Raw genomic sequence first — 24,008 nt, 5'->3', positions numbered from 1 at the left:
TCAGAACGACGCGACTGATGGGACGTTTCAACTTCTTCGTCGTAACTTTTGGAGGAAAGAACCAGAGAACATCTATCGTTTCTCATAGTTTCGGAAAACCTACTCTCTGAGAAATGAGGGGACTATCTGTATACGGGTAAAACCGAGGCTAATGAGCACCCCGATTTCTTGGTGAGGCAAACGAAGCAAGGACGTAACCACAAGAAATCAGAATCAAAGCCACGAGCCTCTCGTATCAAGGCTCGAACAAAACACTTTCCTTCGGAGCCATCGAGACCACGCCCCCCAGATTCGGGTTGAGTTTCAAGACCTCGGAAAGCATTACCAAACGACCGCGCACGATTAACAAAGGGCTGTGATATCCGTGTCAAACTGGATATCACGGCGTGAATCTCAGCCCGTATCGGCAGCAAATCAGTAATTAGCGAAAAGGAAGATTTTCACCTTTCTTAGAATTGTACTTAGGGTAATACTCCCCTACTATATAAAGGGGAAGCTGATTATTCAATAGACACACTGTAACACACATATCAAGGCAATATACATTTGTTTTCTCTGCTTCTAAAGGTTATTCAAAGTTCTTAATTTTGTTCATAGTTCTTCATAAGTGTTTTGTTCCGAACCGAAGGCATGCTAATTGTTAGGCTCACAACCGAGCCCGGACCCGATACTACTACTGGTTTGGCCATTTATTCTATCTTTAACCTGTTCATCTAACGTTATTAATCACTTGTATTGAATTAGTTTATATATCCTTAAAACCGCGTATAAATTCAATTATTATCCATTTTTTAGGGTAAACAGTGTTATACCCCGATCTCCCAAGAAATGCAGAGAGAGCAAGCCCTTTTATAATCTAAATTTGATCTTGAGAGATAAGTTAGGATATTTAGACTTCTGATACCATGATAATATAAGCTCCTGTCATTATATACTAGTACAAAAAACAAAAACATCCTTACTTAGGAGGGCTACACATAACAAATCATAAACTAATATGGTAATATATAGATAATAGTAACATGTGGAACTTCAATATTCATGACTGATATCAAGAATCCCCAATGCCTTACATGGCTAATCTGGAGCGGACAGTTATAGCAGAACAGGAACAGCTCGTAAAGGACGTGCTCTCGCTAGAGTAATGCCAAACCTTTCTTCCACATCCAAATCCTCTGGTGCAATATCGCCTTCAGCTTTTCAATCAAATGAATTCAATAATGAAGCCAACATTACAGGAAATGTTCTATTTGCCGAAGGTAACCCCGGGCAAATTCTCCTACCAGCACCAAATGGAATGAATTCAAAATCCTGGCCACGAACGTCCATTTTTGAACCCCAAAACCTCTCAGGCTTAAATACCAAAGGCTCTTCCCATATAGTCGGGTCACGGCCTATTGACCATAGATTCACTAAAACTTGAGAGGCTCTAGGGACAAAGTACCCACATGCCTGAGCGTCTTGATCTACCTTGCGAATCATAAAGGGAACTGTTGGGTACATCCGCAAGGTTTCTTTAACTATGCACTGTAAGTAAGGGAGACGAGCAACATCAGCTTCTTCTACTATCTTGCCTTTGCCAATAACTTCTGCAAGCTCGGCTTTAGCTTTTTCCATTATGTCTGGTTTTCTCATGATCTCTACCATGGCCCATAACTAACTCTAAGAAAATATAACTAACTCTAAGGGATGAAAAGGTCCAGCAATGTAGACAGAAGGTTTATACTTACAATGTGATAAATCATGGTGATGTACTCGTCTAAGTTGAATGTTCTATTGATTCGTTTTTTTACAAATTAGCTTTTTATAAGATAGCAAGTATATAATGGACCCTTTCATAATTCTGAGGCAATAAATATGTGTATTCTTTTCAACATAAATAGAACAATGTGGCATACGACAATAGCTTCTTCCCTATTATTCATTACACTTAATATGATGGACAAATCTCTGCAATTTGGCCAAAGAGGAACTAAGGAAGGGTAAATTATGTCCAGTAGCATATGCTAATAAATTACCCCACTTCCAGCTAATTGTCAAATAAAGTTATTCGTGCTATAATTTAAAATTTGAAGGAGACTTGAAGCAAATATTCCAGTAAATCAAGCCTGCATAGAATACTTCTCTATGTGCAATACCACAAAAAGAATCCCCCTAAAGCTCAACTCTATTGAGGTCTCTTGGGAATCGACTTTTCTTTCTTTATTGTTGGTCTGACCAATTGTGTTCACGTAATGGATTGCTCATATCTCCATTTCGTGCTCGGGAAGTCAAGCTTATACATTGACTTTGACAGGACAAAAGAACTTCTACTTTAGAAGTAAATCCTATTGAACTGGACTTGTATAAGAAGGAAAATTAAAACGAACAAGAACCTAATGAAGCCAAGTAGAGCAGAATACGGCAAATAAGGAACTTAATGAAGATAAGAAGCTGATAAAGTACCAGGCATAACCGCTCTATGTGATTTCTGTCGATTGCCTCCGGATCTTCTTGGCTGGTATTTAGCAAAACGTCAAGAACATCAGTGCTATCGCTAGTTGGCGATGTCCTCCTTTGCTCCAACCGTTCATCAATCAATACCTCAATCTGCTGAAGCAATTTATAGAAATTCTTGCCTACGCTTCGCCTTATACCTTGAGGATCTATCCTTTTCAACACAGGGAAATAATCAGCCAAATTGAGCTTACCAGCTTCTTCCGTGATTTTTCACACCGCATCCTTGAATTCTTTACCTGAATTTGCATAAGGGTCCACTACATCCTTGGAAAAAATAGTACTCGAAAGTAAATTCATAGAGGTCTCAAAAGCAGCTTGGCCCATATTCACTGCGTCCCCTGTTTGGCTACACCGACGGCAATAAGCTATTAAATCTTGGATCTTTTGGGACCTGAGATTAGAAGTTGCAAAATCAACAATTGTTTTTAGTAATATAAAACTAAATCAATTAAATTAGGTAAACGCAGCCGGATGCACTAAGCTCTCGCTATGCACGAGTCCAAGGAAGGGCCGGACAACAAGGGTCTATTGTATTCAGTCTTACCTGCATTTCTACAAGAGTTACAAGATTAAATTACAAGATTAAATTAGGAAATTGGAAAATATAAACCTGGAAGAACTTAACATGATAAGTTAAGAAAAAAGCATAAGTTTGCGCATTTTTTTTTTAAACAAAACAAATTAAAATTGGATCCAGGGGATCGGGTTATGACCAACTATTTCACTCATCCTAATCCAGCTCATTTTGACTGAGGCAAACTCCTGTACTGATTTAATCTGCTCAAGTTTGACTCAGCTTGACAATTTGCCATCTATACCTGAGATGCTGATTTGCGTCAAGCCTGTTGCCGGAGAAGATATAAGTATTCATGATTTTCCGGAGGCTTCTCCACCGACTATCAACTGGCAGCCATATAGCAGAGAATTGATAGTGATTAAGGGTGTGTTTGGTATAACGGAAAATGTTTTCCGTAGAAAATGTTTTCCAAGAAAATATTTTCTTGGAAAACAAGTAGTAATATTATTTATTTTGCGGTGTTTGGTACGCAAATTAAGAAAAATAACTTCTCAAAAGTATTCATAAATAATTTAGATACAATAAACATGAAGTCTTAAACTTTCGAACCAACAACCTTTCAAACCCACAAATTTTATAAACTTCCGAAACGCTAAATTTTCGAAACCGCAAAATTTCGAACCCGTAAACTTTATAATTTCTAAATCCGTAAATTTTCAAACACAAAAACCTCCAAACTCATAACTTTGTAATTTGTAAACCGAAAGATGAAAAACTAAAATTGAAAATATATAAAAAAAAATATTTTTTAAAAGGGATGGGGGCAGGGGCGGGGGCGGGGGGATGCAGAAAAAAAAACAGAAATTTAAAAATTACAAAAAAAAAAAACTTTTTTTTGTATGGGGTGGGGGCAGTGGGAGTGGGGTGGGGGTGAGTGGTGCAGAAAAACGAAAAAATAGAAATTTAAAATTACAAAAAAAAAAAGTAAGAAAAAAAAGTTTTTTACGGGGGTGGGGTGTACTGCTGGTGGTGGTGACGAAAACAAAACTGAAATTTAAAAAAAAAAAAAAAGTCTTTTTGGAGAGAGAGGGTGGGGTTAGGTGGTGGGTGTGAGGGTGTGGGATAGGTGGGTGGGTGAGGATGGAGAAGGTTGAAAAGTCTCTTATTTTTCAAAACATTTAAGCCAATCAAACATGCCCATTGATTGCATCTGCAATGTTCTGCTGGAGAAGGCCAAATCTTGCTTTTGATAACTTCTTTTGCCACCGCTGATGAAGATACAACCACTGTCCTTATTTGGCCCAATCGGAGGCTGATTATAGGGTCATATTTTTCAGCTAGCTTCGCGAGGGACTGGTGGGGTTGACCACCAAGAATGTTGTGAAGATTTCCAATCAATGGTAGTGGAATTGGTCCTGGTGGAATTTTTTTTTACATCTGTTGCTTATTGAAAGGCAAGAAATGCATTGAAATAAAGTCCAGGCAAGTAATAATCCACCCACAATGGCTAAGTAATCCATAGGTAATAATCCAGAGTACGAGCTTTACGTTACTAGTGGTTAAAATACTGTATCTTTCTGCTAACTATGGCGGATACAAATTTGTGGAGAAGACGTCAAGCAGTAGAGGTGTTTGGACTATGGAAAAGACCATGCTTGCTCTATGTATGATTGATGCATTATATTAATATTAATAATATTATCTTTTTTGAATTTTAAAAAATAAAATAAAATCTTGCGCCATGTGAGCCCTGCAGCATTATTCAAATATTTTTCTTTAAGGGGGGAGGGGAGCTAATTACAGAAACCTTCCTTGAGGTTTAGAATTAATAATACTGTTACTTTTAACATGGTCTCACATATTACAACTTCTGCTCTCCGGTTTCAATATTTCTTTTTAAAGATGTGCAGAGAAATCAAACCCTTCTTCAATCTGAATTCACTAACTGCTCTGAAATAAGTCAGGATCTTTAGACATTTGATACTTCGATAATATGAACCCTTGTCATTATACTTAAATAAGAGTAAACAAGTACAAAAAATAAGATTCCGTGCTTAGGAGGTTTGCACACAGAAATCATAAACTAATTTAGTAACATGTGCAACTTCATTATTCATGACTAAGGTATAACGTCAAGACTCCAAATTATTAGGTTTTGGGTGTTGGCTTGAAGCCGACATTATATTTATAGCGGAATAGGGACAGCTAGTAAAGGAATTGATCTCGCTAGTGAAATGCCAAACCTTTCTTCCACATCCAAATCCTCTGGTGCAATATCCCCTTCAGCTTTCCAATCAAATGAATTCAATAATGAACCCAACATTACAGACAATGTCCTGGTTGCCAAAGGCAACCCCGGGCAAATTCTTCGACCGGCACCAAATGGAATGAGCTCAAAATCATGGCCAAAAACATCCATTTTCACATCCCAAAATCTTTCTGGCTTAAATGCCAAAGGATCCTCCCAAATAGTTGGGTCGCGGCCCATTGACCATACGTGCACTAACACTTGAGAGCCTTTTGGAATGAAGTATCCACACGCCTCAACGTCTTGATCTACCTTGCAAATCAAAAGGGGAACTGCTGGGTGTATTCGCAAGGTTTCTTTAACTATGCACTGCAAATAAGGGAGACGAGCAACATCAGCTTCTTCTATTACCTTGCCTTTGCCAACAACTTGTGCAAGCTCCGCTTTAGCTTTTCTCATAATACTATCTGGTTTTCTCATGACCTCTACCATTGCCCATTCTAATGTATTTGAAGTTGTGTCGGTTCCAGCAATGAAAAGGTCCTGAAATAATTAGTAAATAGAAAATTTATACTTACAATGTGATAAATGATCATGGTGATATACTTGTCTAAATTGATTGTGCTATTGATTCTTTTCTTTATAAATTAGCTTTTATAAGGTAGCAAGTATATAATGGATACTCTCATAATTCTGAGGCCGCAGTGAATAATGTGTATTGTTTTTTTCAACATAAATAAAACAATGTGGCATACGATTTCTTCCCCTATTATCTATTACACTTACTATGATGAATATATATCGCTGCAATTTGTCCAAAGAGGAAGGTAAACTATGAGTCTATGACCAGTAGCATATGCTAATAAAGGTCAAACACAGATATTACCCGACTTCCTACTAATATATATATATATATATATATATATATATATATATATATATATATATATATATATATATATATATATATATATATAAATAAAGGAAAAGATAAGAAAGGTGATGTGGCATCTCTATAGGTAGGAATCTTTTTTTCAAAATATGTACAATATGAGCTAGGTAAGGTAAAACTTAACAATATGGGCCATTTTTTTGTTATGGTGTGAAATGTGTATTTTTTTGTAATTCCTTCGCTTTTTAATATCCATAACCTCCAATTTATTTTTTTCTCATCGTAACCTCCAATTGTTTGACTCTTCTTATTCATTACAGTAATACATGAGGCTCAATAGTTGCAACGTTTACTAGTCCAACTTTTCATATTCTCGACCTCCTTATTTCCTGCATTCTTCCGATCGAACAAGCAAACATTGCAACTCTTACTCGCAAATCTCTGTCGCCATTATATATGCTTCGTGGGTTTTCCTCCGTTACCAGCTTTACAATTACAGATCAAAACAAAAAAATACAAATAAACCTGCTTCATGCAAGTCGATTTGGAGGCTATTCTTCTTCTTTATCGTGTTCTGATAAATACTCAGTGCTTCTACTCACGGATTCAAAAGTTCATATTTTTTTCCAGATAGTCGGCAATATGGACGGCCAATTCTATAATAATTTACAAATATGGCAATGGCGGTTTTGCAAGAACTCTGGTGGTGATGGTGACGAGGGTGGTACTAATTAACGTGTTGTCACTTTCTTCGTACTTTGTTTTAAATGAATATAATATTCGGAACCTAACAAGTTCTTTTCCTGCAAAATTTTTGGTGTTATTCGTGGCATGTATCGATGTACGTACTAAATATCCTTGTAACTAAAACAACTTGCCAAATGCGTTATGACCTTTACATCTTTCTGTAGCGGTTACAGATCCCTTTCCATGGGAATAGATCTTTCAAAATCTTTCGGAATGGGTCTGCATGTTTACTGTTCCTCTCTAATTCTTATTCTATGTTCTTTTATACTCAATAAATTATTATCATTATTTTTTTCCTTTTAAAGTTTTGGCTATTGGTCGTTGTAGTCGTGACCTGATTTTATACGAAAGGCAAAAGATGGTGATTCAGATGTTACGAGATTTACACGAAGCTTCTCCTCAAAAAGTAATGGCTTCAACTCTATTCACTTTACTTGTAATTATGAACTTATGCAATTAGTATTCCTTACAAACTATTGTCTTTTTACATGTATTTAAGACTTTTTCAAACTATAAATGCTAAAAATTATATCATTTGTTAGTACTCTTTCCTGTTTTTGTTTCCATTTTACATTTATATTACTTAGAAATGTTGCACTTTTGATCTTTATTTGAGACTTTTTCTGTTAGTTTGTGGAGTTTCTTTCTTCCTTCTTTTGTTTATCGTTTTCATATTTATTGACTTCAGGTTTGTGTTTGTTTTTGCAGGTTGGTCGGTATATGAATTTGGTGGATTTGGATTGTTTTGTTTTGAAGATATTATTAAAGTTGTTTTGAAGATATTCTCGAGTTTTGGTCAATTTGTTGTAGTTTAGGAATAAAAAAATCTTCTCTTTCTCTTTTGCTTTAAAGGCAAATGGAGAATGTTGTAGGAAGAATTTAACTATGTTTATCATGCACTTTTCGATCAATTGTACCTCTTTTATAGTCTATTAGTAGTATAATTTTGATTTATATGGAAAAGTGAGTTTATCTTTTTGGAGTAAAATAATTTCTATATAGTGAAAAAGGAAAAAAATTTGGAAGAAATGAATAAGGAAAGAAGAGCGGAAAAGGAAATGAAGAATCATGTGGGAAAAAGAAAATGAGATTCATTCGTCGAAAGGGGAAGTGTATTTGTCTTCTTGATTTCCTTTAGCCTTTGCACTTTACTTTTCCTGATGACAATTGTAGCCATTTGAAATTATTACTAATAGAGTTTTCAAGAAATTATCATTGATGCACTCGGAAAATTAGGATCTTCCTCCCATGAGTTTTAGTTGTTGACTATGAAATTTTTGAAGAAGATATAATTAAGGTTATTGGAGTTAGATTATTCACAATTTCTTTACGTGCGTATAAAATTTAAAATTCTGTGAATACTTTCATATTGTCTATTTAGTTCTCAAATGATTATTGAGTAATAATGAGTTTCTTTTCATGAATAAATATGAATTGATATTAATACTTGTACTGAGTTGTATTGGTTTCTCCGTCCCAAAAACTAATTATAAAAGGCTGCCCGGTGCACTAAGCTTCTGTTATGTGTGGGATCCGAGAAAATAGGTCGGACCAAAAGATAATTATGTTTTTCTTTTTATCAATTTCTATGGTGTCGGCTCATTGTGAAGATTTTATTTTCTATTTCTTAATTATTTTGGTAGTATATTGATAAATGATGAAAAGTGCATATTTTTGTGTATATTTGCATATTAATCCTTGTGTGAGTCGCGGAAGTTATATGGTTTTTAAAGTGAAATATACTTATTACATATTTTTATATGTAGGAACGAGTTCGGATGAAAGTAGGATAAAATAAGAAGAAATATCGCAAAACGAAAGTGAGGTAGCAAAAATTGGGAACTCGTCTATGCCCGTGCATTGCGCGAGGGCAGACACACCAAAGGAGACAATTGCAAGCACAAAACAGCGAAGTGAAGCGAAGGCGCGGATAGCTTCGCGAACTGAAAAATTGTAAAAGCTCAGTCCGCGTCCATGGGCGCGCGATGCGCTAAGGCAGACGCGGATTCCAGCTCTCCTATCCGAAATTTGATTGTATTGGACGGCCCTTTACCCTACCTAGGTCATATAAATACACACTAAACATGATTTTTACATAACTTTGGAGGAGGAGATACTAATTTAGGGTTACACAACACCTTTGGAGGCAAGAATACACTAGGAGCAAGGAGGAAGATTCAACCACAAGTTTTTCCTTTCTTCTTCCTATTTTCTATTGTTGGTTATGAATTTTAGTATTGTATTTTCACATACTACTATGAGTAGCTAATTTAGTATTTAGAGTTTTGATGGAACCTTTTGGAGGATAAATTCTTGTTAAGTTTAAATATAATTTAGCTTTTGAATTTCTTTATTTGTTCAACTACGTGCTTATTTCTGTTGATTGAATGGCCATCAATTGACTGTGCATATTTATTATGTATTGCTTGGGAAAGGGTGCATATTTAGATAGTTGTTGAATAACGTCACTCCTAACGTATATGGGGAATCAATACGGCAGGTTTAAAGGTGGGTTTAGGAAATAACAAAGCCTTGACGTGGTCATAATGAGCAGTAAGATTGTGCCAGTTAGCATAGTTCGGGAGAATATATCTAGTAAATTGTGATAGTTTCTTGGGAGAGAATTACGACACCTAAAGTGCTCACGATCAGTAGAGAATAATAGGCGAAATTATAGGAGACGTAGTGGGAAGGATTCCGGCAATTGAAAAAATCATTACTCTACACCTCCTTAATCTTATCTCCAACCCTTAGTATCTTTAGTTATTAATTTAATATTTTAATTTGTTAGTTAATTATAGACATAAGAATCTTAATATTTATAACTTAGGAATTATTCAAGCGTATCTTCTCGGTGATAGAGAACAATTATAGCTAAACCTTAGTTTTATGTGAGATTTGACTCCGAACTCTTAGACCGGATTATATTTGCAGCGACCGCTTATCCTTTTTAGGACTAGAGTTGGGCGTGTTCAAATTTTGGCACCGTTGCCGGGGAACTAACGGTGTATATGTAGGTGTACATATTGCTAGGTTTCAAGTTTGAACTTTTATTTTATTTTCTAGTATTTGATTTTTTTTTTTGTTTTACATGGTAATTTGAAAAACATGGCATCTTGGAATTATGAGAGTTTTGATATTGGTACTTCTACTGTTGATCCTCCTTATGCATATTGTGGAGGAAATCACCCATGGAAAAATTATCAAAATATTCCTGAGAGCGAGTTATCACTACTAGAAATTCGGCAAAAACCGACCAAGGTCGACCAACTTTGGTCGGTCAAAACACCGACCAAAAAACCAACTAAAGTTGGTTGGTTTTTCAAAATATTTTATTTTTAATTTTTTTTTTACGAAACCGACCAACTTTGGTCGGTTTTCTTTAGCGCAAAAATGCGAAAAACTATTTTTGAGTCCCGCAAAATTTATTTTTCAAGAAACCGACCAACTTTGGTCAGTTTTTCAATTAACATTAATAAAAATTAATATTAAAAAAAGACCAAATTGGCCGGTTAATTCGGCCAGTCATTTTAAAAAACCTACCAGCTTTGGTATGTAATTTTATTTTTTAATAAAACCGATCAACTTTGGTCGGTTATTTTCGTGCAAAAATATAATTAAAGAGTATAAATCAAATAAAAGACAATCTTAAAACAAAATGCACCAATGATCTAGTAGTAGAATAATATCCTGCCACAGTATAGACCCCGATTCGATTCCTAGATGGTGAATCTTTTGATTACATATTGGTCGTTTTTTTTTGCAATATTTATTTTTTTGAATTTAATTGACCGATCAAAGTTGGTCGGTAATTTCCGACCAACTTTGGTCGGTATGCCTTTCTGACCGCTAAAATACCGTCCACACGTAAATGGTCGCATTTTGGATGATTATTGGCCATTACCGACCAAAGTTGGTCGTTTGTTTTGGTCGGTTTTTACGGATTTCTAGTAGTGTATGTGCATCAACTCAATCTTATGTGTGTAAAGTGTGTGATATGTGTGGTGGTCAAGATGGTCATTTTCATAGTTCTGCTTATATTTCTTATCCTTCCCTAACTCCTTACTATGATGGTTCTACTTTTCTTGTAAGGTTAACAGGAACAAAGAACCCGGGGATGACAACCTGAAAGAGATCAAGGATATGCAAAGGTACCTTGTGGAAAAAAAAATGACGAGACACAATTGCGGGTACAAAGGCAAGATGCAACTATTTGCAACTTGGAGGCTCAAGTGAGTCAACTAGTTGAAACTTTTAATGCTCAACATGTTAATATTATGGATAGTAGCCAGGAGCAGTGTGCATTAGAGATGAAAAATGAGGTGCCAATGGAAGGGTCCAAAGTATAACACCAACACTCTAACCAGCTAGAATTTGAGGATACTGATGTTGAAGAAGTAATACTAGCGTCAACCAAGGATATTGAGTATACAAATTTAGTTGACTCTAGTGTGATTGGTTTTGAGGATGTTGAAAATCTTGAAGTTCATGTATTTGTGCGCGTTGGATCTCATTCCAAACACTTTTTTACATCACGGTGAAATGGGAATGGATCTTTACGAGCATAAAAAGGAGTCCAGGGAAGAGGTAGATGAGCCTTATATTTTACAATTTTCAAGGTCGTCTAGGCAAGGTGACACTCCTCGGTGGAGAGCCAAAAAGTGCATGAGAATTTATTTAATTTTTGACTCGCAAGAATTTAAACCGCCCCACGAGCATAATCATAAACTTGAAGCAAAACTTGAGGTTCAATTCATATGCTCAAGGTGGATGCAAAAAGTGATTCGCGTCGTGCCGCGACGCTAAATCAAGCGCTTGTTGGGAGGCAACCCAACTTTACTACTTTCTTTTATTTTTAATTTTTTTAAAATTATTTTATTGTATTATTTTTGTAGTGTCATTTTTTTTATTTTCTTGGAGAATGGGAAGCAAATCCATTGAAAGAAAGCAAAAGCAAATGATATGGTTAGAACTAAGTGTGGAGTGCCCGCACAAAGAACCACGTCTGGGAGAAGTCTGAGTACCCCATGAGCTGCTAATGCTTCAGCCTTTGGCCTATCGGGGAGTTTCTTTTACCCTCATGTATTTATGGGTGTGCATTGGGGACAATACACAATTTTAAGTGTGGGGTGAAGAGACTATTTGGGTGATTTTCTATGCTATTTTAGTTGTATTATTTTATGTGTGTTGAAAAAAAATCAAAAATCAAATAAAAAGAATTAGGTAGAAATAATCTCTCTTGGTTATTCTTATGGTCACAGTTCTTTTTCAAGGGATGACTCTTTAAATCGGGTAGCAGTTTTTTTTCTTGTAGATAGAATTCTCAAAAAGTTTTGAACTTTTCCCGACGATGAACCTCCTAGACAGTTTTCTTGAGGGTTTAAAGTTAAAAAAAAATACAAAAAAGTCTATTATTTAAGAACTGATAATGGAATGGGTAGAACTTGAGTATCTATGCTTTTTGACATATTTTATGTTAGGGCTGAGAGCTGGAGCATTTGTGCTGAGTACTTTTTTCTTGAGTCTTGTGACTATATGCCTTGAGAATATATGTGACTTATTCTGACACTTGGGCTCATCTTTTGACTCCTATTATGTACATCCTATGTGATTGAATTATATTATGACTATGCTAGTTGCTTTAACTTGAGAGTAGGGTCTGAGCCGTCCTGAATAAGTCAGGTGCATTGTGTGAGGTGAGATTTTGGTTATACTCTGTGCCATCCCTTATTAGTCTAGAACTTGCGCCGTGTGTGACTTGAAGCGAAATGATTAAATCTTGTGAGTTTAGGAAATGATATAGGCATTTCTTGGATTGACCCTTCAGTCTATTTGCCTACCAGTGATAAATATTATCATTTGTTAGCCCGTTTGAGCATGTAAACCATTTCTTTGGTACCCACATTACAAGACGAATCCCTTTTGTTCTTAATTAAATCTTGTCGAACCTTTACCTCCGAAATCACTTAAGTCGCTAGAAGTGAAGGAAAGAGATTGGATAGTTTTTTAGTGGAGCCATAGAAAGGCCAAAAGGTGCATGTGTGAATGGAGAGAGCTACTAGCTAGAAATATCAATTTATGAAGGGTATTGAAAAGATTTTGAACAAAACAAAAATACAAAATTTAAAAAAAACTCTCCAATTCACTTTGATATTGTAACGACCCGACTTGTCGTTTAAAAATTTAACACCCCGTTCAACGACTTAAGGTCCCGAGCAACTTCATAAAATGTATTATGACCCCCGGGTGTGGTAAGATTGTTGAGATCAAATAAGTAAAGATTGAATTGTGGAATGAAGGAAATCTTGTAGAAGAACCTTGTAACCAAATTTGTACACCTAGTATTTGATAAAATGCTCAAATGAGATGAAACCATAAAAATCTTCCTAATTATGATTCACTTTTGTTATGCATCTAAATAGATTGAAGTTGCTAGAATTTTTGAAACATCGTAGTAATGTAAGGAAGGCTCAATAAAGATTGGAGCCGTCCGGAGGTCAATTCAAGTAAGAAGGCGATTTTGGAATATCGGCATAACTTCAAAAAGGTAAGTATCTTGCTTAACCTCGAGTGGGGAATTTTCCCTTAGGCATTGAGTCTTATGTGCAAATTGTGTAATTGAAAACCATGTACGCGAGGTGACGAGTACGTACTTGGTTTATATGTGCGAATTTCATTGATTAAAAATTCTTATATGCCCTTATGTATTAAATTGGAATTATTGGCACTTATTAAATCCTCTATTTGTCATGCCTAGTTTCTTGTTTATTGAAATTATTTTTATATGATGAGTTGGTGTGATTGCCACTTTGAATTTATGTGAAATATATTTTGTTAATATTTTGTGCACATTATGGTCGAGCCATGGGCTCCTTATTATGGAAAATGATGAATTGTTGATTTCTATGGCAAGTTAAAATATTTGAGCATTCGATGTGAAATTTGTAATATTTTATAATAATTGAGCACTTGATGAGCCATTTGTGATATGTGAGCACTTGATGTGCAGTTGTTGAAATCATATTTACTTTGAAACTACGGAACGGTATTCCGGGAGATCCCCCTGCCCTGCATATTTACTTTGGGACTACGGACAGTATTACGGGAGATCCCCCTGCCCTGCATATTTACTTTGGGACTCCGGAACGGTATTCTAGGAGATCCCCCTGTCTTGCATATTTACTTTTGGGACTACGAGGCGGTACCTCGGGAGATTTTCCATGTCTTATATATTTACTTTTGGGACTACGAGGCAATACTTCGGGAGTGCCCTTTTGTTGATATGTGATGGTGAAAGAAATATGGGCACGAGGTGCCGTGAAAAATATGAAAGTGGGTTGAAACCCGTAATTTTTATGATTGTGAAATGAGGTGTCACATGGTGACTTTTACTTGAAAGTATATTTATTGGAAAGAATTATATTTGAAAGATAATTATTCAAAAGAAGTATATTCGAAAAATATTTATCTTAAAGAATAATATGAGAAGGATTTATATTTGAAGGACTTGACTTGTTGATTGTACTTGTGTTCCTTATTCGCCTTTGTAATAATTATGATGTTATTGTTGCTAGTTGTATTCCAGTACTATTGTATACTGCTATATTGCACAGGTTAATTGACTAGTGAGTGTCTTGACTGTACCTCGTCTCTACTCCACTGAGGTTAGTCTTGATACTTACTGGCTACCGACTGTGGTGTACTCATACTACACTTCTGCATATTTTTGTGTAGAGCCATGTATTGGAGGTATTAGGCCTGGACAGATTTAGAGTGTGATTGCAAGGATTCAAGGTAGAGCTGTTTGGTCGTCGTAGTCCCTTGGAGTCTGTTCATTTCATTGTACTATTAATTTTTAATCAAACAGTATTGAGTATTCGATCATTGAGATCATTTCATGTATTATGTTAGAGTTCGTGATCCAGTACTACCAGTCTTGGGAGGTAGTTATAATTATTTCCGTTGTTGGTTTCGTTTATTAAAAAAATGGCTTCGAAATGTAGTGAAAATCGAGTTACCTAGTCTTAGAGACTATGTGCCATCACGACGCTTGTGGTAGGATTTTGGGTCGTGATAAGTTGGTATCAGAGCACTAGGTTCATAGGTTCTACGAGTCACGGACAAGTCTAGTAGTGTCTTGCAGATCGGTACAGAGAAGTCTGTACGTATCTTCGAGAGGCTACAGAACTGTTAGGAAATTTCACTTCTTTCATTCCTTATTGTGCTACATTTATTCAACTTGAAGCATATATCTTATGTTCTTCTGCATCTACTCGTGTATGAAATTGCGCACTCGGTACCAACTATGCGCCAACCGTTGGTGATACTATAGAGGGGTTATAAGGGGGGCAGGGTTGCTCAACTATTATTACAACGTGTCATCCAGATCGAGGATGTGGAAGTATTGAGAGATCATTCAGTTGTGCACATTGAGGTGCAGCAGGTTCTGACATCTGGTTGATAAGTATGATATTAAGAAGGTTTAAATTAATTGCCTAATCATCATAATTGTAGTAGGGTCACGGGGTGGATGTAGATATGAAATAGTTTGTGGTATTAGAGACTATGTAGTTCGTATGGGATTTCTATTTAGCTAAGGGTACATACGCAGCAAAGGCACTGGAGGAATCGAGTTTAACTATCACGAGGATGACATGCGCCAAATAAATGGATCATCGGAATGTGTCCTATGGCTTCGCGCCAAGTGAGGGAGTCCACTATCAACGATCAGATTGCGGGGTCATGTGTTATATGAGTTTTGGCCTGAGATGTATTTATGTTGTATTGAAAGGTTCTCCGAGACTTGTATAAGATTAAGAGCTGAGATTTGTATGGGATGATGCTCGGACTTGCGATATTCCCGCGTCGTTAATAATTCTACATTTCAGTATCAACGGGGTCATGAAAACAATTCTAGAATACTGGAGGTGTTCCAGTAAGTTCTTTTAATGCACTATCAGTACGAGGTTCCTATAATGGTTATTCAATTTATCCGGCACAGACTCAGTGTGAGCAGCCGAACCCGCAGAGGGGTTGTTATGAGTGTGGTGATACTAGACACATCAAGAGAAATTGTCCCAGACTTGGGAGGGGTGGATTTTATCATAACACTCCAACTACAAGCTTTATTCCAGTTAATACTTCATATGCACAGTCAGTTAGAAGGGAGGACAGACGGGTAGGGGGCGCCTAAGAGGTGGAGGCCTGACCCGTTGATATAATCGCTATGATTCGGCTGAGCCCAATACACCAGATGGTGTCGTTACAGGTACGATCCTGATTTTGTTATAAAAGGGTATTTTCCCTTAATTTGATTCGGTTTTGAATATTGAGGTGACTCATCCTATTATGCTTTGCTTATGGGTAAGCTTTATAATTTTGTGACCCACTTATATGTTATTCCTGTTGGGAGAATTGAGAATGTGAGCCCGTGTCTGTCATTTTTATTTTTTTTGTGCACCATTAAGGGCTATAAGTCCAAAAGTAATTTTTATTATTCATCACAGTGGGTTTAATGTGTTTCGAAATAATTGATTCCAAATTTTTATGAATTATATGCCCTACCAGTATGAGGGTTCATTATGTGTTGTGAAAACTGTTTATGAAATATATTGAACAGAAGAAAAGAAAGGAAATTGAAAATTTCAGTTGACTCAATGTGAAAAATACTTATGATTCGGAGTTGAGGACGAGATCCTCGCATTTTTATATGATGTGAAATATTTAAACCGGGCTACAAGCCGCGGTGTAAGCTATATAAGGACGAGGTCCTTGTGGTGAAATATTTATGAGTTTAAAATTCTCCCTTTGTGAAATTTAATTTGTACAATAATATTAATAGGGAGTCATGCCTGTTAGGCTTATTTTATAATTCTTGTATATTTTTTGTTCATATTCAGCCATTTTTGTGTTGTAAACATTGAGTTTTAGCCTATGGGTTGAGTGCCCAAGTGGCGTTAAAAGTGACTCATTAATCCGAGTAAATACTTATGAAGTCTTCAGGCCTCACATTTTGCTGTAGGTGTTGAGAAAATTCGAAACAAGATTTTGGTGAATATGAGGTTAGTTGGCGATGTTGTAATCGACTATGAACAACTATTAAGACCAGAGATGTGGTGTTTTATTGGGTTGTGGATGTGTTGTTAGGATTTGTTTTGGTGTTACTCTGGCAGGTGGATAGGTCCCATTTACAGAGGAGACTCTGCCGAAATTTTTGAAAAATTTGGGAGTTAGTAAAATTTGGGGGATTGAGACGTGCGAAAGAAGAAATAAATATGTTATGTGTTTGAGGGCGAATGATCTTAAGCGGGGAAGAATGTAGCAACCCGAATTTTTTTTTGAAGTATTTCAACACTATCAAAAAAGTTGATGTGTGCGTAGGCACGAGTTACTATAGCCAGTTGAAACTTATACCGCGTGTCGAAGTGAAAATCAGGCCTTTTGGAAATGATTGGAGAGTTAGGGAATTTGCTTTAAAGCTTATAAGAATGGAGAAAAGAAATAATCTCAATTGAGATGGTGTCGCCGGACCCGTGTTAAATTGCGGGAACGTAGAATCACCCACAAGTATGTGTGTAAGAATACACTCATTAATTTAAAGTCCTCAGAAAGATTCTTGGCACGTTTGAGGACAAACGTATGTTTATGAGGTGGAGAATGTAACGACCCGACTTGTCGTTTTAATAATTAACGTCCCGTTTAATGACTTAAGGTCCCGAAAAACTTCATAATATGTATTATGGCCCGTGGGTGTGGTTGAGTTTGAACTTCGGAAGATTTAGAATTTAATTGAAAGAGAAATTCTCATTTTGAAGCTTAAATGGAAAGAGTTAACTTTTGAGCAAACGACCTCGGAATAGAAATTTGATAATGTCAATAGCTTCGTATGGTGATTTCTGACTTAGGAGCGTGTTCAGATTTGGATTTGGAAGTCCGTAGGACAAGTCGACCAATTTTGGCGAAAGTTGGAAAATAGACGATTTTTGGAAAAGTTCGATCGAAGGTTGAATTTTTGATAACGAGGTCGAAATCTGATTCTGGAAATTGGAATAGGTCCGTTATATCACTTATGACTTGTGTGCAAAATTTGAGGTCAATCGGACTTGATTCGATAGGTTTCGGCATCGAATGTTGAAGTTGGAAATTTCATAATTGACTAAAGTTTCAAGTGAGTTCGCACAAGATCTAATTTCAAATGAGCATACCTCTCTTGATATGAAGAGTTATATAGTGTTTTACCTATCAAAAGAAAGGTCTATGTGTCTAGTTTCCAACGCTTCAAACCGTTCATCATTTGAATACTCCTACAAGAAGTTATGACCAAATTACCAAAGACTGAAAAAATATAATTATGCGACCAATTATGCGATCGCAAAACAGTTATGCGATCGCAAAACTGCTTCTGCGACCGCAAACTGGTCGCAGAATGGACCAGAAGAGCCCAGTTCTGGGCACCGATTTTGCGATCAATTTTGCGGCCCGCATACCCATTCTGCGGTCCATTATGCTTTCGGAGGGTTAATTTTTCTATTTTCATAACCCGACCCCATTTTGATGAATAGGCTTTGGGGCTTATTTTGGGGTATTTTTCTGAGGGTTTTAGAGAGAGGTAAGAGCATTTTAGAGAAAGAAGGAGGGAACCTAACATTCTAATCATCCAATCTTCAAGAATCAAGGAAGCTAATCACAAGATCTTCATCAAAGAGGTAAGATTCAACCCCTAGTCTTCAATTTCGAGTTTGGAATAAAAGATTGGTGATTTGGAGTATGATTCTTGGGTGTAAGAGTATTATGTATATATGCTTGTACCAATAAGGTTTGTGGTAAGATTATTGAGATCAAATAAGTAAAGATTGGGTTGTGGAATGAAGAAAATCTTGTAGAAAAACCTTGTAACCAAATTTGCACACCTAGTGTTTGATAAAATACTCAAATGAGCTGAAACCATGCAAACCTTCCTAATTATGGTTCACTATTGTTATGCTTCTAAATAGATTGGAGTTGCTAGAATTTTTCCGTAATTTATAAATTCTTGTGTTTTTCGTGATGTATTATTTGACTTAATATTAAGCGTTTTATATTTCTTGATGTATTGTGTTGACCTTGACTTTTTCGTACGAGACTTTGAGGATTTGTATTTTTGGGTTGTACTTGTTTTGATGATTGAGTTGTTTTAAATATAAAAATATTCTAGTATGTTTAATTTAATAAATTCTATATCCAAATCAGTAGTTTAGCTAATGCTTTATTTTAATGGAAATGCCATTTTTCCTCACTCAAACGATTTCTAAAATAAACTTATCTTTTTGTTGATTTCTTACTTGATTTAAAGATTTTTAACCTTACTTTATTAAAAACAAATTGATCATGCGGATCTTATATACATTGATATTTTGGTACGTGAGTTGTTCGTGCAGTTATAAAAATAATATGGGCATGAGGTGCCGGAAAAAAATATGATGATTTTATTATTGACACGTGTGTTGTCGGTGTGATGGTGAAAGAAATATGGGCACGAGGTACCGTGAAAAATATGAAAGTGGGTTGAGACCCGTAATTTTTATGATTGTAAAATGAGGTGTCACATGGTGACTTTTACTTGAAAATATATTTATTGGAAAGAATTAAATTTGAAAGATAATTATTCAAAAGAAGTATATTCGAAAGATATTTATCTTAAAGAATAATATGTGAAGGATTTATATTTGAAGGACTTGACTTGTTGATTGTACTTGTGTTCCTTATTCGCCTTTGTAATAATTATGATGTTATTGTTGCTAGTTGTATTCCAGTACTATTGTATACTGCTATATTGCACAGGTTAATTGACTAGTGAGTGTCTTGAATGTACCTCGTCTCTACTCCACTAAGGTTAGTCTTGATACTTACTGGGTACCGACCGTGATGTACTCAAACTACACTTATGCACATTTTTGTACAGAGCTAGGTATTTGAGGTATCAGACCTGGACAGAGTTAGAGTGTGATCGCAAGGATTCAAGGTAGAGCTGCTTGGTCGTCACAATCCCTTGGAGTCTGTTTCATTTCATTGTACTGTTAATTTTTAATCAAACAGTATTGAGTATTCGATCATTGAGATCATTTCATGTATTATGTTAGAGTTCGTGACTCAGTACTACCAGTCTTGGGAGGTTGTTATAATTATTTCCGTTGTTAGTTTCATTTATTAAAAAAATGGCTTCGAAATATAATGGAAATCGGCTTACCTAGTCTTAGAGACTAGGTGCCATCACGACGCTTGTGGTGGGATTTTGGGTCGCGATAGATATGTGCTAGTGCTTATGTAGATGTGCTTAAAGTCAATGGGCTATGTTATTTACGGTGTCGTAGCGATATGTTGAGTTATCATAAAGAAGATGTGCTTAAAAGTAAAAGTGCATTGTATTAAAAGTGCTTAGGAGGGTTAGTCACCCGTCCCTTAGCCTACATTACAACCCATGAAGACCTAATTGACCCTAGACTTTGCGAGCTTAAATTAGTAGAGACTTACATTATGAGCAAGCCTATGGTACAAGCTTTGGGAGCACATGAGTTTCTTTGTGAGAGTGAGTGAATTCTTTCATTCTGTGAGTCCTTAATTTACACTTGAATTAATATTCTGTGATTACTCTCTTTGTTTCGTTGGTGAGGGTTACATCGGATTGGTAAGGAATTCGTATCTTTAGTTTACACAAGAAGCGAGTCACAAAGAGCAATGTAGTGGAGTCAATTTTTGAGGCTATGATATTAGAAGAGTATTACAAATATTTTAAATAGTCTTGGCATTGGTCTAAAAATGGGGAAATGTATGAAGAGTGCATATGTTGGGTTCTAAGCGTTGATATAAACCATTGTCATTGGTGTGATGCTTGAGTATGTTTTGAAAGGTATTTCTTTCCTATGCGCTTAATTTTAAGTTGCTCGAGGACGAGCAAGAGTTTAAGTGCGGGGTGGTGATAAATGATGAAAAGTGCATATTTTTGTGTATATTTGCATATTAATTCTTGTATGAGTCGCGGAAGTTACATGGTTTTTAAAGTGAAATATGCTCATTACATGTTTTTATATGTAGGAACGAGTTCAGGTGATAGTAAACATTTGTAGTTAAACCTTAGTTCTCTGTGGGATTCGACTCCGGACTCTTAGACTGAATTATATTTGCATCGATCGCTTATCCTTTTTAGGATTAGAGTTGGGCGTGATCATAAATAATTAAAGAAGTCTCAGCTATTAAAATTTTATCTCTATCTCGATTTGATTTATAAGGATATCATTCTAAATTTTTTTTTCTATTTTATCTCTAAATTCACTGTTTGTTTTCTTATTATCTTGTTGTTGGTATTACCGGTTGTTACTGCTTTCTTTTTCTTTCCTTGAGCCGAGGGTCTATCGGAAACATCCTCTCTACCCTCAAGGTAGGGGTAAGTTCTGCGTACATACTACCCTCCCCGGACCCCACTCGTGAGATTATATTGGATTTGTTGTTCTTGTTGTTGTCGCCGTGGTCGTCAAATAAAGCTAATCGTGCTTAAATGCCAAGACCGAAGCTGAAGGAATTTTTTCAAACAAATATTCTAGTAAATCAAGTTTGTGTAGAATACTTAGACTTTTCCATGAGCATGACCACAAAAAGCATCCCCCCTAAAGCTCAACTATGCTAAGCTCTTTCAGAGGTTGGTCTTTCTTCCTCTTCTTGCTGGTCTGATCGATTGTGTTCACGTAATGAATTCATATGTCCATTTCGTTCTAGCTCAAGAAGTCAAGTTAATAGGTCGACTTTGACAGGAGAAATGAAAAAGAATCCTTATCTTTAAAAATGTACTTGACTTGCATAAAGAAAGAAAACAAGGGAACCTAATGAAAGCATATATGGCGAATAAGGAACTTAATGAAGAAGTTGAAAACATACCAGACATAACCGTTCTATGTGATTTCTGTCAATTGCCTTTGGATCTTCTTGGCTAGTATTTAACAAAACATCAAGAACATCTGTGCTACCACTATTTGGTGATTTCCTCCTTTGCTCCAAACGTTCGTCAATCAACCCCTCAATCAGCTGAAGCAATTTATCGAAATGCTTGCCAATGCGTCGCCTTATCCCTTGAGGATCTATCCTTTTCAGCACAGGGTAATAATCGGCCAAGTTGGGTTTACCAGCTTCTTCCGACATTTTGCACACCACATCCTTGAATTCTTTACCTGAATTTGCATAAGGGTCCACTACATCCTTTGAAAAAATGATACTCGAAAGTATATTCAATGAGGTCTCAGAAGCAGCTTGTCCTATATTCACTACGTCCCCTGTTTGGCTACACCGACGGCAATAAGCTATTAAATCTTGGATCTTTAGAAACCTGAGATTACAAGTTGCAAAATCAACATTTTTTCAGTAACCTGCCAATCCATTTAGGTTTAAACATATTGGATTATGACCCCGAAGTGATCCACTAAATGATTGGGTCAAAACGGATCAAAATACTGTAACTCGACTTGTAAAAATGAAATCTAAACCAGAATACAAAAATAAATTTGGAAGTTATATAAATCTGAAATAACTGTCTTTGAGAAGCTGATAAAGGTAGCGTTTCTCTAGAAGCACGTTTTAAAATCTTGGTCAAGTATTCATTGTTGCTCTAATAATGAAAAAAAAATCTCATTTATCGAACACAAACTGTTATATTTTGAAAGTACTTTTTCAAAAACCATTTCTGATAAAAAATCGCTTTTTTCAAAATAAGAAATTTTGGAAGCTTGGCAGCTAGGCCAAGAGCTTGTTTATTGATTTGATTTGCCCAAGTTTGACTCAGCTTTCAAATTTGTTATATATACCTGAGATGCTGATTTGCATCAAGCCTGTTGCCGGAGAAGATATAAGTATTCATGATTTTCCGGAGGCTTCTCCACCGAGTATTGACTGGTAGCCATATCACAGAGAACTGATAGTGATTAAGTGCATGGATTGCATCTGGGATTGTTCTACTGCTGAAGGCCAAGTCTTGCTTTTGAATAACTTCTTTTGCCACGGCTGATGAAGATATTACCACCGTCGTTATTTGGCCCAATCTGAGGCTGATTATTGGGCCATATTTTTCAGCTAGCTTCGCGAGGGACTGGTGGGGTTGATCACCAAGAATGTTGTGAAGATTTCCAATCAATGGTAGTGGAATTGGTCCTGGTGGAAGTTTTTTGTTACATCTGTTGCTTGTTGAAAGGCAAGAAATGCATTGAAACAAAGTCCATGCAAGTAGTAATACACCCCCAATGGCTAAGTAATCCATAGTTTACTCTGTCTTTATCATAGGACAATTAGCTAGTGGTTAAATACTGCATTATCCTATAAGTTGAAGGTGTTAATATTTGACCGCAGAAACAAAAAAAGTGAGCTGGTTGGTTGTTATTCAAAGTTTACTCCATTTAAGGTATGTTTTCTTGGAAAATGAGTGTTTTTATCACTTATTTTCCGTGAAAATTTTTTTCGAAAAATATTTTCTAGTGTTTGGTTAGAGAGTATAAAATATTGTTAGAAAAATAATTTTTTATGCTACTCTCCTCAACAGCCTTCTCCAAAATCCCCATGTTTTTGTACTCCTCCCCACCCCCACCCCCACCCCGAATCTATTTTCTTCAAAAACATTATTCTTCAATCCAAAATATTTAATCCAACCAAACATGGTAACATTAGACCAAACACACTCTTAGTCAGTTTGGACATTATTCGGTTGAAGTTGATAAATTGTATTTAGATGTTGAAGTTGTGTTTCAACAATGAATTTTAATTGGAAAAAAGAGTTTAACTCCTGTCAACTTGAAATACTCCACGAATATTTTACCTATTTACGCAAATTATTATTTTCAAATACTGAAGTTCAATATATGACCAAATTGGGTTGGTCTTGGTGGGAGTTTCTTGTTACCTCATCTTCGTTACTTATAATGCATTGAACCAAAGTCCAGGCTATTTGATGCGTATTTGTCCTCTGTTACCCTTCCACAATGGCTACATAATCCATTGTTAACTTCTGTTTCCTCGTTGTACAAGCTACGGTGCCTTACATTATCTAGTGGTTAAATACTGCAGCATTCTAAATATACAATTGATCGAAGGGT

General features: G+C 36.0%; 2 protein-coding genes across 2 annotated transcripts; both read right to left on the bottom strand.

The window, feature by feature from the left end:
• Positions 1 to 947: 947 nt before the first annotated feature.
• LOC107816992 (geraniol 8-hydroxylase-like) lies at positions 948 to 3,423 on the bottom strand. The gene is made up of 4 exons (XM_016642757.2): positions 3,318 to 3,423; positions 2,736 to 2,890; positions 2,446 to 2,645; positions 948 to 1,527 (listed from the first exon to the last, which is right to left on the bottom strand). The coding sequence occupies exons 1-4, from the start codon at positions 3,368 to 3,370 to the stop codon at positions 1,201 to 1,203; spliced, it is 735 nt and encodes a 244-aa protein (XP_016498243.1). The 5' UTR covers positions 3,371 to 3,423; the 3' UTR covers positions 948 to 1,200.
• Positions 3,424 to 4,992: 1,569 nt separating this feature from the next.
• LOC107792578 (geraniol 8-hydroxylase-like) lies at positions 4,993 to 23,191 on the bottom strand. Its single transcript, XM_016614804.2, has 3 exons — positions 22,731 to 23,191; positions 21,811 to 22,255; positions 4,993 to 5,807 (listed from the first exon to the last, which is right to left on the bottom strand). Exons 1-3 carry the CDS (start codon positions 23,177 to 23,179, stop codon positions 5,202 to 5,204), a joined length of 1,500 nt encoding a protein of 499 aa, XP_016470290.1. The 5' UTR covers positions 23,180 to 23,191; the 3' UTR covers positions 4,993 to 5,201.
• Positions 23,192 to 24,008: the final 817 nt, after the last annotated feature.

Source organism: Nicotiana tabacum, chromosome 17 (assembly GCF_000715075.1).
Source record: "Nicotiana tabacum cultivar K326 chromosome 17, ASM71507v2, whole genome shotgun sequence".
NCBI lineage: Eukaryota > Viridiplantae > Streptophyta > Magnoliopsida > Solanales > Solanaceae > Nicotiana > Nicotiana tabacum.
This window is presented reverse-complemented; position numbering and strand designations above follow the sequence as displayed.

Bases quoted from the DNA above. Each gene is read 5' to 3' on its own strand.
- LOC107816992 (XM_016642757.2), bottom strand. From the start codon at position 3,370: ATGAATACTTATATCTTCTCCGGCAACAGGCTTGACGCAAATCAGCAT. The intron at 2,646-2,735 runs GTAAAGAATTCA...TGAAAAGGATAG, and splicing joins GGACCCTTATGCAAATTCAG to ATCCTCAAGGTATAAGGCGA. The intron at 1,528-2,445 runs GTACTTTATCAG...CCTTACTTACAG, and splicing joins ACATAGAGCGGTTATGCCTG to TGCATAGTTAAAGAAACCTT.
- LOC107792578 (XM_016614804.2), bottom strand. From the start codon at position 23,179: ATGGATTACTTAGCCATTGGGGGTGTATTACTACTTGCATGGACTTTG. The intron at 22,256-22,730 runs GTATATATAACA...TTGTAATCTCAG, and splicing joins GATGCAAATCAGCATCTCAG to GTTTCTAAAGATCCAAGATT. The intron at 5,808-21,810 runs GTATGTTTTCAA...TAATTATTTCAG, and splicing joins ACATAGAACGGTTATGTCTG to GACCTTTTCATTGCTGGAAC.